At 39.6% G+C, this 17,941-nt stretch overlaps 1 protein-coding gene across 9 annotated transcripts in view; it reads right to left on the bottom strand.

Moving 5' to 3' along the window:
- PCDH7 (protocadherin 7) overlaps nucleotides 1-16,908 on the bottom strand; it is a 416,647-nt gene extending 399,739 nt beyond the window's left edge. For 8 of the 9 annotated variants that reach the window (XM_082611228.1, XM_082611229.1, XM_082611230.1 and 5 more), the window contains exon 1: nucleotides 13,726-16,908. In XM_082611228.1, coding sequence (XP_082467354.1) covers nucleotides 13,726-16,899 — 3,174 coding nt within the window. In that variant the 5' untranslated portion in view covers nucleotides 16,900-16,908. Of the gene's footprint in view, nucleotides 1-6,883; nucleotides 7,362-13,725 lie in introns of those variants that run through there. The other variant, XM_082611236.1, reaches the window with a different exon arrangement.
- Between the last annotated feature and the right edge of the window lie 1,033 nt (nucleotides 16,909-17,941).

The raw sequence follows: 17,941 nt of genomic DNA, 5'->3' as shown, positions 1-17,941 counted from the left end.
TACTCATTATGTATTTTATCACATGACTCTTTAATTTTATTAAGAAAATAAAAAGGCACAGTGAAAAAAAATCCTCGATATGTCCATGGATTTGTGTTGATGCAAAGTGTTGCATGCATACATAATAATAGTCGGTGAAGAGTCACTCAGAGCTTGGGACCAGCCTTGGTTACAGGTTTGGCAGTTTCCATATGCCAGGAGAAATCAAACCCATTGGATCTTTGTCAGACCAATTATGCCGCTGTGTGTGAAAATCCACTGAGACTGTCCTTTGAAAAGAGGGATTATTAAGCCTACATTATTACTGTTTCAACTGACTCCCCCCACCCCTTAACTCCTATTCCTTTTCATTTGGACTTTAATGCTGAAAATATATTAGACATTTAAGACTAAATAGTAACATCATCATTTTAAAAGACTACTGTTACATTTGTGGAACAATTTCTGGACTATTTTATACAAATATTGATTTTACATTAATTAATATACCCACATGCACTTATATTGGTTGGCAAAATTAAAATAACTAAGATGTTATTTAATATCACAAATCCCTGTGAAAACTGAAAATTTCAAAAAACATTCAAAGATGTGCATAAAGTTAGATATAATAAGCTAAACAATGAACTACAAATTTTATGCACATGCATACATGTTATAGATTCATATTTTTTCACAAAAGCTATAGCAACTGTACCAACTTTTCATCAGTGCCAAGAACACATCTAAAGGGCTGCCTTTTGGAGCCAATCTGAAAAGGGAAAATGTTCTTTTAAAATGGAAAGTATACCTTCCTTCCTATGAATATACAGACTGTGGTGAGTGACAAGCTCATGAAGAAACAGTGGTCTATTCCAATGTGTTCTGCTCGGACCAAGAATTAGAATCTGTTATGGAGTGACTTGTGTCTCCCCAAAATTCATATGCTGAAGCCCTGACGTCCAATGTGATTTATTTGGAATTAGGATCTTTATGGGGCTAATTATGGTTAAATTATATCAGAAGGGTAAGGCCCTAATCTGGTAGAACTGGTGTCATTAGAAAAAGGGAAAGGAACACAAGAGCCCTCTCTCTGTGAATGTGCTGGCACCTTGATCTGGGACTTCTAGCCACTAGAACTGTGAAAAAGAAATTTCTATGGTTTAAGGCACATAGTCCATGGTATTTTGTTATGGCAGCCCTTTTTGCTGAGGATACATCACAAATATTGTGGACTAGTACGAAATGCACATAAAAGCCTATATATATATATATATATATATATATATATATATATACACATACATACATATACATATATATATACATACATATATGCAAATTCAAATCTATCAATACTACTATATCAATAATAATTCTCAGATTTGTAGAGAGAACTATGTCAGAGAAGAGTTGACTGCAGGTAGCTGAAGGCCCCTGTTTTACATAGAGAGGATGGGACCTAAGAGGTTTTGTTTGATTTTATTCCCCAGTTACATGTGTCACATGGAAAAAAATAATAGAACCTGCCTCCTGGAATTGTTAGGAGGAGTCAATGTTATAATGTGGTACACGTCGTTGCAGAGTGATTGGCACAGAATTAAAGCTCCATAAATGATCGCACTTAATGTTAGAGGCCGGACATGAGAAGTGAAAGAAAAACTCCCAGGAAATATTGTATGGAAGAGGAAAGGACTGTTAAAAAGTAGTGCATTTTTTAAAGTATCAAAATGGATATAAACTATTTTAAGCCTTTCCTAAACTACTTGCTTTACAGCAATAAGCTATTTCTTCTCCTTTTTCCCATCGAGATGTCATAGGCTCTGAAACGTCTTCAGACAAAAACCAGTGGCTATTGCTCTAAGGACAGCACACACCCTAGTTGCACCTTGATTGGGGATCTGCATAACTTTGAAGAAATCAACCAGGATAAGAGAACATCAGAGGCTTCAAACAAGTGATTGTGACAAAACAAACAAACACAAACCACTGAGAGACTGAAACCAAAAACCTTTTAAAAATAATGGATAGTGAAAATACCCCAAAAGTGTACAATAAATGCACTTTAAGAAGGGCTTAGAGAAATTCAAGGAGAAGGAGAAGTACTATCTTAAGTTTCCGTGGCGTTTTACAAGCCCCAAACGTTTTATGTGACCCTCATAAACGCTGTCACGTAATCAGAGCAGGGGTTATTATGTAAAATGACACCAGATGAGTTTGAGAGGCTTCAGGACTTGAAGGGACTTACATAGGGTGCACTGGCCAGTTAGTGAGAAAACCAGGGCAAGAAGGCAGATTTTCCTATAACCTTACTAGGCTTCAGTTTTCTATTTTGCCAGAGACCGTCAAAAAGCAAACCAGTAAGCAAAAGTTAGGAATTTCAGGGGCTCTAAACCTCACGTTTTGTAGTCTTACCTACCCTCTGCAATCAGAATTGAAAAGGGAGAAGTGTTAAAAATTCAGGTTTCTGGGATATAGTACAGACCTATTAGAACTCAATTTCTGAGAATGGAATTAAGTTAGGATAAGAAACAGCTACATGGCAATAATGTGGCAAGCATCAAGCATTTTGATTACAGTAATCTAATAAAAATAGTAAGGAGAAGGGGAGTCTATTTCCATGCAATGGTTGTACTTTTTTTTCCCTTTCTTTTCTCCTTCTTTGTTTTTCTCTTTCTCCCAAAAGTACAGGGGTAGAAAATGAATGAAGACAGAGCACTTGGACCTGATACTCTAGGCTGAAAACAAAAACCAAACCAAAGCAAAACAACTAGTAGAAATGGGAGAAAGTAAATGTTTACTATTTTTTAACACCAGTCTTGCAATCATATCAAGCCTTGACACTTAGCGTCATCCTTCTGGTCACCAGGGCCCTGGGCCAAAATCAAGGCCACATACATTTGCTTTTGTCTGGACTGAATACTCTTTTCTGCTATAATCTCACCTTACCTCCTGACTCCCAGCTGGAGTCCAAGACACTTGGTGCCTTAACAGAGATCTCAGTCTTCTAAACTACTGAAGGCTGTTCATTCTTCCTCATGACTCTAATCAAAATCCCCATTTCTTAAGAACTATTGATCTTTGTGAGGTGCTGACCTAGTTATCTGCTTACAGCAATTTACACCCAGGTGTGCCCAAGACTGAACCAACTCCTTCAGAGGTCATTTGCAATTTACAAGAGGTGCCTCTTAGAATCTCTGGACTTCTAAGGAGTGCTTTGAATTTGAAAGGCATTTCTCAGCTTCTACCTCACTGCCTATCACTCCCAGTAAGGGCATATCCTTTCTTCTAGACCTCTTTCCTGAGTACACCAAGTACACGTTTCTCTTTACAGATACGCTAGACTCTCATCTTTAAAAATGACTTCTCCTCAGGGGCAGTCACAATGAAAATGGGGGAAAAAAGATCCATTATCAGTGAGCATAGGTTGGTACAGTGATTGAATAATATCTGCAGGACTATATAAATTGATGAATACAGAGACCCATGCATGCGTTTGGGTGTGCGTGTGTCCATTTTTCCTTGCAGATGAGGATCTCCACAAAAATCTTGAAAACCCATGTGTCTGCACACTTCTGCACAGCCCCTCAAAATATACCAGAAGTCTGTTGTGTGACCAGTGCCTCCCTCACATGTTTGCTTTAGTTTTGTTTTATCTTTTTTAAGGGTTTGGTGTTTATAACACCACCAAGAAGAAGCGAGGAGGGGAAATCAGAGAATTATTCATTTGGTACAGAAACAAGTCATACATCCTGCAGAGAAGGCAGGGACTCTAGCCAACCTAGCAGGTAGTCTTCTATCATGGAGACACCCACCCAGCAGGGAAAGAAAATAACAATTAGGATGTTCTTAGAGTCGAATATAAAAGGGCCATACCACAGTCTGGTGATCCCATGTGGATGGATTTTCAGTCTACCTAGCAATAAAGCCCAGGCCCTTTGTTCATTCATTTGTTCCACAAGTATTTTGGGGGTATCTCCTATATGCTGAGAACTCTAGTAGGCACTGGGAATGCCATGACAGACAAGACAAACTTGGGGGCAGTCTCTCTGAGCTTCATGTATCCCTTGCCTTATGTATATTATTTTTGCACAGAGGATAAGGACCTTATTTTAGCCATCATTTTAATTACAAAGCCTTGCATGGTATATAAAAGATATCGCAAATCAATCTATTCTCTATAAAATAAATGGATAAAAAAAAAAGTCACACACATCCAAGAAAAGCATTTTGCAAAGTTACAGATAGAAATTATTCCCAGAGAGCTATTTCAAACTGTGAGATTACTTCTGAAGGATCTCAGTTGTTTTTCTAGAGATAGGCTCAAAAATTAAGATTAGAGTGATTTACCTAATTCTTGAGGTTTGTTTGTTTGTCTCTAACCACATATGGGGTTGTTGTTTACAAAGTAGGGTGATTAATTAGATCTCCAAATTATACCCACAACACTTTTTTTTTTTTGGTAGTATAAAGTATAGTTTGTGACTGGAAAAAGTTTGAAAAGCTGGGCCTTTTCTAATTCTTTTGGGAAGAATTTACCTAGGTAAGTCTAAAAATATAGTGTATTCGAAAGCACAAATTTCACCACCTTCCTCAAATGCTTTCAGTACTTTTGAATTCTGACTGGCTACTTCTTCAAAGACTTGATAAAGTTCTTAGCTAGTTCCATCAGAGTGCTGAAAAAGCTGTTCATTACTCTAGTTTGCTCACCTCAGAAATAATAATGGTGCTTTTTTTCACAGATTACACTGAGAAGCAAACATGCATCCAATGCTTTGACCCTTAAGAAGCATAATGCAAATATAATCTATCATTTTTCTGCTCTGTAATCTTCTTTATAATATAGTAATTGCATGAGGACAAAGACTCTTATTTTTCTTTGCATACCCAGTACCAGCTTATATTGTGTTAAAAGAAAAAAACTTTATTTAAGCCAGTCTCTAACATTCTCATATTCCTCTTTAGATTTTGTAATGGAGAAGGAAGTATTGTCTTGTCGTTTTAAATAAAATGTCCAAATGCTAAAATATATAAGGTGGGTGGGTTGCTCTGAGTTTATCTCCAACTCTCCACAGACACCTCCCTACATGGTAAATTCCAGTAACTGAAAAGGAGACCTAAGGAGGAGGATGACATCTGGGAGCAAGGGGTTGGAGCAGAGATAAATCTGGAAGTCTGTGCAGGGATAGGAACCAGTGGCAAAATGCTCAAAGATTTAAAAACAAACAGAGGAATGATAACAGAATTCTCAAAAGCTTGTTGCTGTTGATTATTTTGATTCAGCTAAAAAGCACACTAAAATCCTTGGGAGTGTTAGTAATTTTGTTGTTTTGATTTATTATGTTTTTCTAATCATAACAGTAAAATAGCCACTGTTCCCTACCCCGAACAATCTAGAGTGATGGTTCTCAATCCTTTTCTGCTGCTTCCACAATAAGACAAATTTTTTACATAGCAACCAAATGCAGGAAGACACACATGCATACAAACACAACTGAAATGAAGATTGCACAAGACAATATTTACTCTTACTACATGCATGGCGTACATGAAATGTTTCTGCTTTATTTCGTATCTTTCGAATTGTGGTAGAAACTCACAAATTGATTCATGTCCCAATAGTGTGTTGCAACCCAAGTTTGCAAAATTCTGACTTAGAATGGTCCTTGTGAAGGTATTCATAAATAACCCCTCCATGTGGTTACAGATGAATTTATCCCCAAATTCTGGACTTCGTTTTTTGGTCTTTTGGTCTGTAATTTGTTTTGAGTTGATGAGATTTGTTACAGGATTTAGTTTAAGTATATATCTAAGGAAGTTTTCTACTTGGGATAAGGAAACATAATATTTCCTAGAAGCCAACAGTGGAAAGAAGTTTTTTCACCCGTTTCTTACACTGGTCCTTGTGCTCAAAACAAAATGAGAGGTTGACAAAAATTAGGTTTTTTTCAGGAATTTCACTATATTCTCAGTGATATTTCTGAAAATTTCTATTTTGCAAAATTAAATAAACAGCTAATAAAATAAAAAGACTGAAATACATGCACTGGTGATTTACATGGGTTAGCGTGCATCTCCTATCATTCCACATTTTAATGTTGTTCCAGTATTTATTTATATTTCATAAAGGGCTTTTATATTGACAATAATTCATCAAAAAATTCTCAAGAATCTTGAATTCTTAGTATTTAAAAACTTGGGGAAAACTCTAATAAGGCAGATGATATGATAAATATAAAATTATCAAAGTTTTCATATGGAACACTTATTTTTAAGCACATAAACACATACGACATAACAAATAGAGACATAAAAATATAAACAGAGAGAGTTGGGACCATACAGAGAATTCTTGACTTACCTAGCAAATCACTATTTGTACAACTAAACTTCGGCTACTTGCTTTCTCAAAAATATATAACGTGCTGAATTCTCAGAAGCTGCTTGAACTTATGTTATCTGACATCAAATAGAATAGCCTTCAGGTAAATGCAGTCCACAAAAATAGGTAGCCACATACTCCTTCTGAATGTGACCACAGTGACTTCAGTGAATCTAACTTAAAGGTTCTAAATTTTCTTAAGGAATTTAATAACAACAGCAACACAAATCTTAAAAATTCTACAGATATTTTGGTCAGTATTTCAAGATTAAGGAAAAGCCAGTCCATTGGCAGTGCCTGTGGTAAACACAAAATAAATCTCTCAAGTTTGTCTTACAGGCAATATTTTTTTATAAATATTGCTCCAAGTCCTTGTATACACATGTGTGGGAGCAAACACGCACAGTGGCATTTAGAAATACACCCACACAATGCAAAGGAGACACCATCCTTCACTCTGACAGACCTATCTCCCTGATCTGGAAAAGGCTTTGATTACATAACACTTTAAAACTATTGATCAATTTAGGATTTTATTCAAAGTCATTTTTTAATGTATTATAGACAAAGACCTCATAGACTTAATTTTCTTTGGTTTACACAAAGCCAGCGTCTTAAAATCATTGTTGAAATACGCTTTTGGGTTTTTTTTTTTTTTAAGAAGACTTCACTGTTAAGTTCTGCTAACCACCACTCTGAGAAAGGAATTCCTGGTGACTTAGACATCCATTAGTAGCACATTTCTTTATTAATACTCTTTCTTCTATACGTTTATTTCAAAACTATTTTTCTTAAAAGAGAAAAAAACAAAACAAAACAAAAAACCTTGAAAATCAGATGCACAACAAGTGGAACAAGCAGTGATTGGCTGACACCCCACGGCCAAGGGCAGGCTCCAGCAGGTTGTGAAGTAGCAAGGTCATCAGAGTATGGTGCATAATGGAGCATCATATTAGAGTGGAATTCAGCCAAACACAGTAATGTATGGATGCAGACGCATCTGAAAGAAGGAAAATAAAGATTTATGCAGGTCAAAAAAAAATGCTATGAAGAAATTTCCCCAATGGCTTATGCCCAATTGGAATGCTATGATGGAGGTTTTGGAGCAGAGAAATTTTTATTTGCAAATTATGTGTTTGTAAATAATAAATATGTTCAGGGGGAAAAATTAACTTGTCAGATGAATTCTACTTGGAAGCTTTAATAGTTTTTTTTGTTTGTTTGTTTGTACACAGCATTAGAGTTCAATAATCTGGAATTTAGTTCATCACTAAATTCCAGAAAATAAACCTTTATTCCGCCTTTAAAACATTAATTCACCAGAAGTGATAATTAAGATTAGTTTTAGTGGTTTCAGCTCAGTTCTTCTTGGAATGTGATTTCTCCCACAACACTAATGCTAAATAAAGCACTGTGTAATGTTCTGAAACACGGTTCCTGCTTTAGAAAAGATTCTAAGGGCTTTTAAAATAAATAAGAAAGAAAAGCAAAGCTGACTCAAGATATACATATATATATATATATATATATATATATATATACACACACACACACACACACATATACAGATTCTACTATTTCTATAGAGTCATAGTAAATAAATGGATATACAGCCTTGCTACAGCCTAGAAATTGGTTATATACAATTTAAACATAAAGTTCTAAACAATTATTATACTAAATTTTTTACATAACCTCCACTACCATCCTCTGTTAGGAAAAGAAATGATGTTAAAATGTCTGAAAGCATTGGGGACTATGGTGAAGCAATGGTTTTGTTATATTATAGTTAGTTTTAAAAATAGTTCACATTTTGTTTTTGAAATTAATAAATTCAATCTTTTATATTTTATCAACAGGTAAATTTAGAATCTAAAATGCTATACTGGTTAACTGCCTAACAAGGAAGCAATTCAACTGAAAAATAGCAAAATGTCACATTCTTCTATAAATTTTCTAGAAAAAAAATTTAGAGGAAAAATTAGTTCAGAATTGTGTGTTAAGGACGCTAATAAAGTAAAGTGCATCTACAAAGTTGGCAAAATGCAAAGGAGCATAGAGCCAAAGGAATCATCACTATTGATGGAAAAGGTAAAAGATTATCCCAATTAGAATGCATAGAAAGTTTCATACATAATGTATAGAAAGCTTTATTCATTTCCATTACAAATATGTTTTTACTGAGGATATACTAAATGCTAGGTAGAAGCTTATATCTGTCATTGTTCTGCTAAAATGAAAAATTCTCTCAACTTGTTGAATATATGTTCTAAACCATGTTGTTACTTTAATGTCCATCATCATTTACTATCTTACATAAGAGGGAAATAACTATGAATTTCTTTTTTTTTTTTTTTTTTTTTTTTTTGCGGTATGCGGGCCTCTCACTGTTGTGGCCTCTCCCGTTGCGGAACACAGGCTCCGGACGCGCAGGCTCAGCGGCCATGGCTCACGGGCCCAGCTGCTCCGCGGCATGTGGGATCCCCACAGACCGGGGCACGAACCCGTGTCCCCTGCATCGGCAGGTGGACTCTCAACCACTGCGCCACCAGGGAAGCCCTATGAATTTCTTTTAATCTATCAAAGTTGGATTATAATTTCCCTGATAATATAAACTAGAGCCTAAAGCAGAATTATATACTATTGTAAAAAATATTCGTTTTAATAGCCAAATATATAGTTATACATACATAATTAAACCTCAAGAGCTTTCTGTCACTATTGAAATATATACAGAGAGAGAGAGAAATTCAATTTTTTTTCCTACAGGTAGCATGATAAAAAAAAAAAAAAAAGAAGAACATTGGACTCTGCACTCCATGACTTGGACTCTAATCCGCATTATATCCCTGATAATCTTAACGATATCAATCAAATTAACTTTCATACTGAGCTTCAGTTTCTTCTACAAAATGAGGGGTTTGGTTTGGTTGATAGCTTTTAACTCTAAAATGTGATAACTTTAGTAATTTTAGATACAAACATTAAGCAATTGTTTATGACATATTATGTCAGTTTTATATGTGTTTAAGTTCAAATGTTTCCTACGTATCAATGTATGAGTATCACAGGAAATAAAAGCCTAATGGAAACATAGTTGGTTTATATGGAAACATCTGTGTATGTATGTGTGAGACAGAGAGAGAGATTATGATATATATTTACCACATGTGCATGCTTTTCGGCATAAGATATGTACTTACTCAAAGATAAAATATAACAAGAAAGAATGATTTTGCTATAGTTGTCCAGCTGTATGATTTACTTAGAATCCTGACTTAAATTGACTTTGTGGTCTTATGTCAAAGTCAGTAATTGACTTAGAAGTTTGGGTAAGATTCAAATGGTCATACCTGGACTTCAATAAAAATTTGTATATTCATTAGAGATCAAATCAGTGGATGACCCTTTCCTTGTTTCACAGACATCCAGAAAGCCAAGTATTGTTGCTTTAGTAGATACCTCCTGACTAGAGACACAGCCTAACTTTCATCAGTTATTAGTCTCTTGCCTATGATTTCAGGTCGTATGTAACAAAAATCCCAACATATGCAGATTCATTGTGCCCCTTGAAAGTGTCCTTGGTTATAGACAGGAGAATCATATTGTAGAAGTTATTTTTATAGAATTAAAGCTGGAAGCTGTGGTTGGCATTTCCACTTTAATACATATGGTGTAATATACATTCACAAATAAATTGATATTGTTTTTTCAGTGCTTAGAACTCTAATAGATGCTGGCAAGTCATTATTTGTTTCCAAAATGGAAGTAATTAAAAAAAATAATTTCTGCCATAATTTTACTAAGTATACAATGAATAGACTGAACACAGTTTGATCAATTAAAGGGAACTTTATTCAGATGACATTCAGAAGTTCCTTAGGCAAGAGAAACTGTCACTGGAGTTAATATGAATTTTTCTTGAGTATTTCAGTATCAGCTACAAATGGCTTTTTAAATTAATGTTTATTCAAGCTGTATCCTCTATATGCCTGCAGAAATAAAGTACCTTACTTTCCATTTACTAAATAAAATGAAATTCTTACTTGCCAGTTCATTATCTAAATAATATCATGGCAAGGATAAGCTCAAAAGAACTTGAAAATAATATGCAAAGTGGGAACTATACTTTTTTATTGCCTATTAATCTTTTGGAATTATACTATTTTTAAGAAAATTGAAAAATGCTTATCACATAGTAAAATAAATAGAAAAACAGAATGATTCTGCCTTCATTTCATGAGTCAAAAGCACAGCTGAACTTCCAGTTTACAAAAGTTTAACAGCCACCAAGACCAGGTTTACCGAGTAAAGGAAGAATGAAATGGAATGGTGTACACTTAATGCTGTCAATGATCCCCATTTTTCTCAACTAGACAGATTATTTAGTTGAGAACAAGGGCTTTTGTTTGAATTGCAAAGATATGAACTATGAAAACCTGGGCTAGTAATCAGTTTTCCTAATGTGTGAATTTCAGAAATAATTCCGGCATCTCTGCAACACATTATCTCCTAGATTCTACCCAAGAGTAACTATAGAAGATTGATTTGAATGTCTCTAGAGCCTATGAAAACAAACCAAAAAGAAGGGGAGGGGGGCATTATTTACAAACTTTTATTTCTACAAAGCTGTTTAACTCATTATAATGTAACCATTAAGAGGACTTAGGAGCAACACTTCATACCAATTCTCATGAAGATAAGAACACTGTAATAGACATCATTTCCATTATATCACAAGTAAAGAACTATGATAAGAAATTCAGGAAAAATATAAATAAAAAAACGCTTTACGTCAGATAAAATTTCATATTTTTAATTAATCCCTACTGTAAGAAATTAAAAGACAGCAACCCTCAAGATTTTCTTTAGATAAATTTGGCATTAAAAGGGAGAAATTATAAGAAAATGCTGTATTCTTTATTTTATATTTCAGTTTTAATCAAGGAAAATACATTTTGGCAATGTTTAAAAACTAAACGTAATATCTTTTAAAAATAAATATAGAAAATCATCTGTCTACATTACAGACAAAAATGAGAACAAAAAAGATCCTGTTTATTATGTGAGATGTCTAAACAGAATGTAACTTTGTAAATGGATCCCTTGTCTCCTGACAGCAATATTGAGGAGATGAAGCATATCAATTACTATTACTAATTACATTAAGGGGAGTGTATTTCATTTGCCTTTCTTTCATTTTAGGTCAGCTATTTATTGTGGTTAAAACTTTATTCATCTTTTGAATGCCTAACAACACAGAAGTTTTTCAAAGTCACTTTTAGCAAAGTGCATGGTTTATTTCAATGGCTTTGTAGTTTTTCTCTTCTGGTATATGGACGTCTTTGCTGAGTTAAGAGACTAACACCATACATTAGTTTATTTATAAGCATATCACTTTGCCTTTTAAACAGGACGCCACAACAGTCTTGATATTGGCTGTTTTAAATATTCAAGAATATAGAGCTAACCCCATCTGATGAGCTAAATAAAGCTTAATGACAGCATAGAACATAGGAAGTGGTTGCATAAAGTATCAATAAATCTGCCACTTGATATGTCTACTCAAAAGTTTAAGATTACATGATTTAGAATGCCACAGGACAAAAAGTCCTATTAAGATGGCAGTGGAGAAGTAAGTTTTCTGCAGAAAAATCTCTTTACATGCTTTTGCATAACACATTACCATTTTCTAAATAAATTTCTACAGATCTTTATTTGTGGGTGTTATGATAACTAACGTTATAAAAGTGCTGTTATTTTTAACTGGAATCGTCCTTGTTTACAAAAGAGATAAAAGCACCAAAAACAAAACAAAAATCTTCCAGTTCCAGGTAAAGCAATAACACAACAACAGATATACTCTCCACTTGCTATATTTCAGTTTAAAAGAAATAACTCAGGCTCATGTGCATGAAAAGACATCTTTTTGAAAGTCACTTAATTCAGTGTAGTTCAAACCTGTGTTTTCTTGGATTGCTTTGATAACTGGATATAAAAGCATGTTGTCTTTCTCCTTATCCAAATACCTATAGTAAACTACTATATATCAAAGACATTTCTTTAGAAAGTTGATTTTTTTTAATTATGACAGTAAGAAATTAATATTTATCCCTTTTCTATAATATCTTTACTGAGTCCATCAATAACATCTTCAATGAGGCTATAAAATAACTTTTTTCTTTCCCTTAATTATTCTAAGATCTCACATTCCATATGCAAAACATATTTGATAGAAAAACTATTATTGGATATTAACTGACAGACATAAATGTGTTTCTTGAGATGTTCTGGTGGTAAGAAATATGTGACGTTTTATTAGCAGAGTTGCTACAGCTTTAGACACAGAATTTTCCAAAAGGTTTTATTTGTTGTGTGTCAAACTCTGATGGGCGTGAAAAGTAAACTTTGTGAGTTACACACACACACACACACACACACACACATATATTACATGAGCAAAACTTTCAAAAATAAATTTTATATTTTTTGAAGTTCACCTCAGAATACACTTTTTTTTTTTACTGTTGCCACATTTCACTGAATAATAACTGTGTCAAATATTCCATAAAACCTTTATAGTCTCAGTATATCACAATGCACATCAAAATATTCTTGCACACACTGCATCAAACATGAACATTTTTGTTGCTTGGCTTAAATAATAAATGGTTCATGTAATTTACTTTTGCTTATGAACTTTTATTACCAAATACAAATAATATAAAGGCTGACTGCATATCCTCATAGAAGCCTAATTGTATAGATACTTAAATAATAAAAATGTAGCTTTGCATGGTATTTGCATATCATTAAATACTGTAAGTCAGCATTTCGTCAAAGTAGTCAGTTTTTCAATATCTCGGACTTAGTACTTCATTTGAATAAATCAGCATCTGCTTATCTGTAAAATTCTGCATAGTGTATAACATAGCTAAAACTTTTATAGTGTCCAATTTGCATAGACAGCAGAAGTAACTTTAGAAATTTTGTCTTTGGATACAATTATCCACTTAGTAGCACAAAAGAAAATAATTTCAGGTTAAAACTAGCCATCCAAACAATACTTACATATTTATCTGGAAACAGAGAATGTAGAATGAATTAGCATTGTCAAGTACTAAGAGAAGTGTAAAACACTGCCTACAGTGTTTTCTTTAGTAACTTAGTCAACACTGGTATAACATGCAAAGTACAGTGGTGTACCTTTTGTACATGGCCTCTACTAAATAAATGGTATATGAACTACACCAACGCTAAATTCCTGCTATTAAAATTTTAACTAGTAGCTTTAAGAAAGAAGACAAAACTTTGCAGAAGATGCTCTGTCTCAGATATTTAAATATATTTGGGATGCATCTTACCTGTTTGCTGTACTTGTTATTGGTTTGACAGCTGTACTCAGAGCAGTGATCTGATCCAATTGAAATGTTGTCTCCTGCTCCCACAAATGTGTTAGCTGGCGGTAGATCTTGTACAGCCTGGTGTTTTTTTCCTGCAGTTGGTGATTGGGGGTGAAGCTGGACAGTAGGCAATGGGGAACTAGATTTGTAATGCCTGGCCAGGTCAGGACTGCCAGGCCCACCATTAACTGATCGGTATCGGCCCATGCTTGGGCTGTCTGACAGCTTCTCATTGACACTATCATACCTCTGTCCATTTGGTTTAGAAGCTTCTACAGTGACAATGCTGCTGTAGAGAGGCTGCTTAGATTTTTTGTTTCTCTTGTCCTTTTTAGGCTTTTTAGATTTGTCATGCTGTTGTGGTGTAAAAAAGTCTTCATGATCTTTTTTGCCGGCTTCATAGCCATTTTTATTTTTGGACCGGCAATATCTTGCCATCACTACAATTAAGATGATTAGAATCACCGTCATAATTCCAGCAACAACCCCAATGACAATACTGAGTCTCTGTTTGCTTATTTCATAGCTTGGGTCACCGGCTATATCCTGGGTGAGTGGGGTGTGCAAACTTCTGGCTATCTGGGAGTCAATCACAGTTGCATTAGAAACACTTTCATTGACAAACACATGCACCAGAGTCGTGGTAGACTGGGAAGGCTGCCCACTATCATTCACTTGCACCACCAATCTGTGCAAGCCATAATGCTTTTGGGTGAGTTTTCCCACTAAGGAAACCACACCACTGGTGGAATCAATCTCAAACAGCTTGAAGGGATTCCCTCCCACAATGCTGTAGTTAAGGTCTGCATTGATGCCATCATCGCTGTCTGTTGCCAACACCGTAGCTACTACTGTCCTGACATTACTTGAAGGTGGCAGTAAAGTGTAGGAGACATTTCTGGGAAGGGTAACTGTGGGGGCATTGTCATTCTCATCCATCACAAAGAGGGAGACTGTGGCTGTTGCGGATCTGGGAGGATCTCCCCCATCCACAGCCTTGACTCTGAATGTGTATGTGGTCTGATGTTCCCGGTCAAAAGACATTGTGGAGTAAATGGTCCCCGTGTCATTTTCAATGGAAAAAATGTTACTGTTCTCCTCTATGTACAGACTCATCTCCTCATTGCGCCCCTTGTCAGCATCCATCACTGTGACCATTCCCACGGGACTGTTGGGCTGCAAATTTTCTTTCACATAAAAGGTAAAGACGTCCTGCATAAACTTAGGATCATTGTCATTCTTGTCAGCCACCTGCACAATCACTGTGGTGCTGCCCTGTAGCACTGGGATGCCTTTGTCTTTGGCGTTAACTTTAAACTCATACCTGTCAGTCTGCTCGCGGTCCAGCACCGTATTGACGAGGATGTCCCCAGAATCGGGGTCGATGGCAAAGATCCCCATCACGGAAGAGTCCAGCGAGTAGGCGATTTCAGCGTTTTTGCCACTGTCTGCGTCTGTCGCCAGCACCGTGGCTACCCTCTCGCCAGGGATGTTGTTCTCGGGAAAGTATACCTCCACCACCGACTGGCCGAAGACGGGCGGGTTGTCATTGGTGTCTCCCACCTTGACAATCAGGGAGTTGTTGCTGGAGAGGCTGGGACTGCCCGAGTCCACCGCCACTATGACCACATTGAACTCCCGGGTGGTCTCATAGTCCAAAGGGGCCGAGGTGTGCAGGAAGTACTTTTTTTTGTTCTGGTCGCCCTCTGTGTCACTGGCCGGCTTGAGTTGGAAGGGCACATCGCCCACCACGGTGCAGGTGACCACTCCGTTCTCGCCTTGGTCTCGGTCAGACACTTGTACCAGGGCGATGGGGGTGTCGACCAGAACGTCCTCCGCCACGTTGGCCACCCCGTCCTTTAGTGGGATACGCCCGATCTTGCGGATTTCAATGGACGGCACATTGTCGTTCTCGTCCTTGATATTAAGGACCACCGTGGCCTTGTCGGTCTTGGGGGGCTGCCCGCGATCGCGGGCCATGACGGTGAAGCGCAGCTGGTTCACTTCCTCACGGTCGATACGGTGCAGGACACTGAGCCAGCCGGACGTCTCGTCGAGGCGCAGCAGGCGCCGCACGGACTCGGTAGCCGCCCCGAACACGTACTCGATCTGCCCGTTGACCCCCACGTCCAGGTCGGCGGCCCGCAGCTGCAGGATGGGGGTCCCCGGGGCGCTGTTCTCCGCCAGGTCAGCCTCGTACACGCTCTTCTCGAAGCGGGGGCTGTTGTCGTTCACGTCCGTGATGAGCACCCGCAGGATGGCCTGGGAGGAGCGAGGCGGGTCGCCACCGTCGCGCACACGCAGGGTCAACTCGTAGGAGTCTCGCTGTTCGCGGTCCAGCGCCCCCTTCACTATCAGCTGCGGCTGCTTTTCGCCATCCGGGGTGTCGGCCACCTGCAGTTCGAACACGCTGCTGCGGCCGCCGGTGCTCGTCCCGCCGCCGCCCTCTGGCGCGTCCAGCCTCCTCTTGGAACCACCCGGGCCGCCGCCGCTCGCGCTGTTCCCGCCGCCCCCGGGGTAGGGGGCGCTGTCTGCAGGCCCGGCGCGCCGGCCCTCGCCGCCGCCGCCGCCGCCCCCGGGCTCCTGGAGCAGCTCGTAGCGTTCGATGCCGTTGCGGCCGAAATCACGGTCGGTGGCAGTGGGCAGCAGATAGAGAGTGCCCACTGGCCGGTTCTCCTCCACCGTGAGCGTGAGCACGGGCGACGGGAAGGTGGGCGTGTTGTCGTTGATGTCGAGCACGATGACCCGACCCTCGAACAGGTCCACCCAGCTCTGCGAGGGCCCGATCACCGACACCTCGAAGTCCAGGAAGCACTCGTTTTCGTCGAAGATCATCTGACACTGAGGTAGCTTCTCGCGGTCGATGCGCCGCTCGCTGGTACTCAGCTCGCCGGTGAGGTTGTCGATCTTCAGGTACTCCGAACCCGACTCGAGGCTGAAAGTCACCTCACCGGAGCCGGTCACGATGCCCAAGTCCGAGGCGACGTTGCCGATGCGGACGTCTGCTGGGCCCTCCTCGGCCAGTCGGTACCGGAGGAGTTGCTTGGCGGCCGCCAGGCTTACCGAGAGCGGCAAGAGGAGACAGCAGCCCAGGCACCAGGCGCGCGCCCATCCCATGGTCCGCATCCTCAGCATCTTCTCCTGCTGCTGCTGCTACTGCTCCTTCTAATCACGGTCCCCTAGGCGCCCCCCTCCTCCGGGGCCGGTCGCCTGCCCTCCTCCCAGTCCTCTCCCCTCTCTGTGAAGGGAAGAAGCGAGAGGGAGAAAAGGGGGGGGGGGCAAGAGCAACGTCCAGAGTCGGCCAGGGGGGACCAGCGATAGATCCTTTTTTTTTTTCTTCCTGCTTCCTCCTAAAGTTATTGTTTCATAATTCATGCAATGGGTGCTAATCGCCCGCTCGCCAGCCGCCGTTCAGTCGCAGTACTCACAGTTCACGGGACACTGAACGCCGCGGACTCGGAGCCCCCTCCCCGCCCCCGCAGAGTCATCACCGCAACGGGCAGAGGATCCCGGGCTCCCGTCCCCGCTCTGTCGGATGGGGCCGGAACCGGTCCGTCAGGCCGGCGGTGGAGCCGGGAAGCAGCGGGGAGCGAGCCTGCAGCCTCCCCCGCCTGCCAACCCCGCTCGTCTTTGCTGCTACTCGAGTTGCGTCCAATTCACGTTCCAGCCACTCACTCCAGACCCAGCTTCTGCTCCGGCTGCCCAGGCAAACGTGAGTCGCTTCCTGCACGAGGTGCTAGGGCTAGCAACAAGCCAGTCTCAACTCCGACTCCGCTCAGGCAGCGGAGGAGCCAGTCAACAGATCGAGAATGAAAAATCCCGGCAGGTCGCTTCGGGCACCGTGCAGTGGAGACGACACGAGTCACACAGCGGTCCGCTTCAGGGTTCCCCCCGCGCGCGGAAGAGCAGCCCGAGCCATCTTCAGGGACGCCCAGATAGTCAGTCCCTTCTCACCCCAGAGAGCTCGGGTTTCTCTTTTTTTCTTAACAACTCTGCGCAAGGTCATTAGTCACGAAGCCGCCGCCAGAAACCGCGGCAGCTTTTCGCCCACGGGGGTGAAGGCTGAGCCGTGCGCACCGCTTGGTGCCCAAGTTTGGGTTCGCAGCCGCAGAGTCTGTGTCTTTCCTCACCTGCATTCGGCCCGCATGTCAGAGCACTGGGATCTGCAGCGCTGTGC

The sequence above is a fragment of the Mesoplodon mirus genome (genome assembly GCF_964341445.2).
Source record: "Mesoplodon mirus genome assembly, chromosome: 2".
Lineage (NCBI taxonomy): Eukaryota > Metazoa > Chordata > Mammalia > Artiodactyla > Ziphiidae > Mesoplodon > Mesoplodon mirus.
The sequence above is the reverse complement of the archived record's forward strand: the minus strand, read 5'-3'. Positions and strand labels throughout refer to the sequence as shown.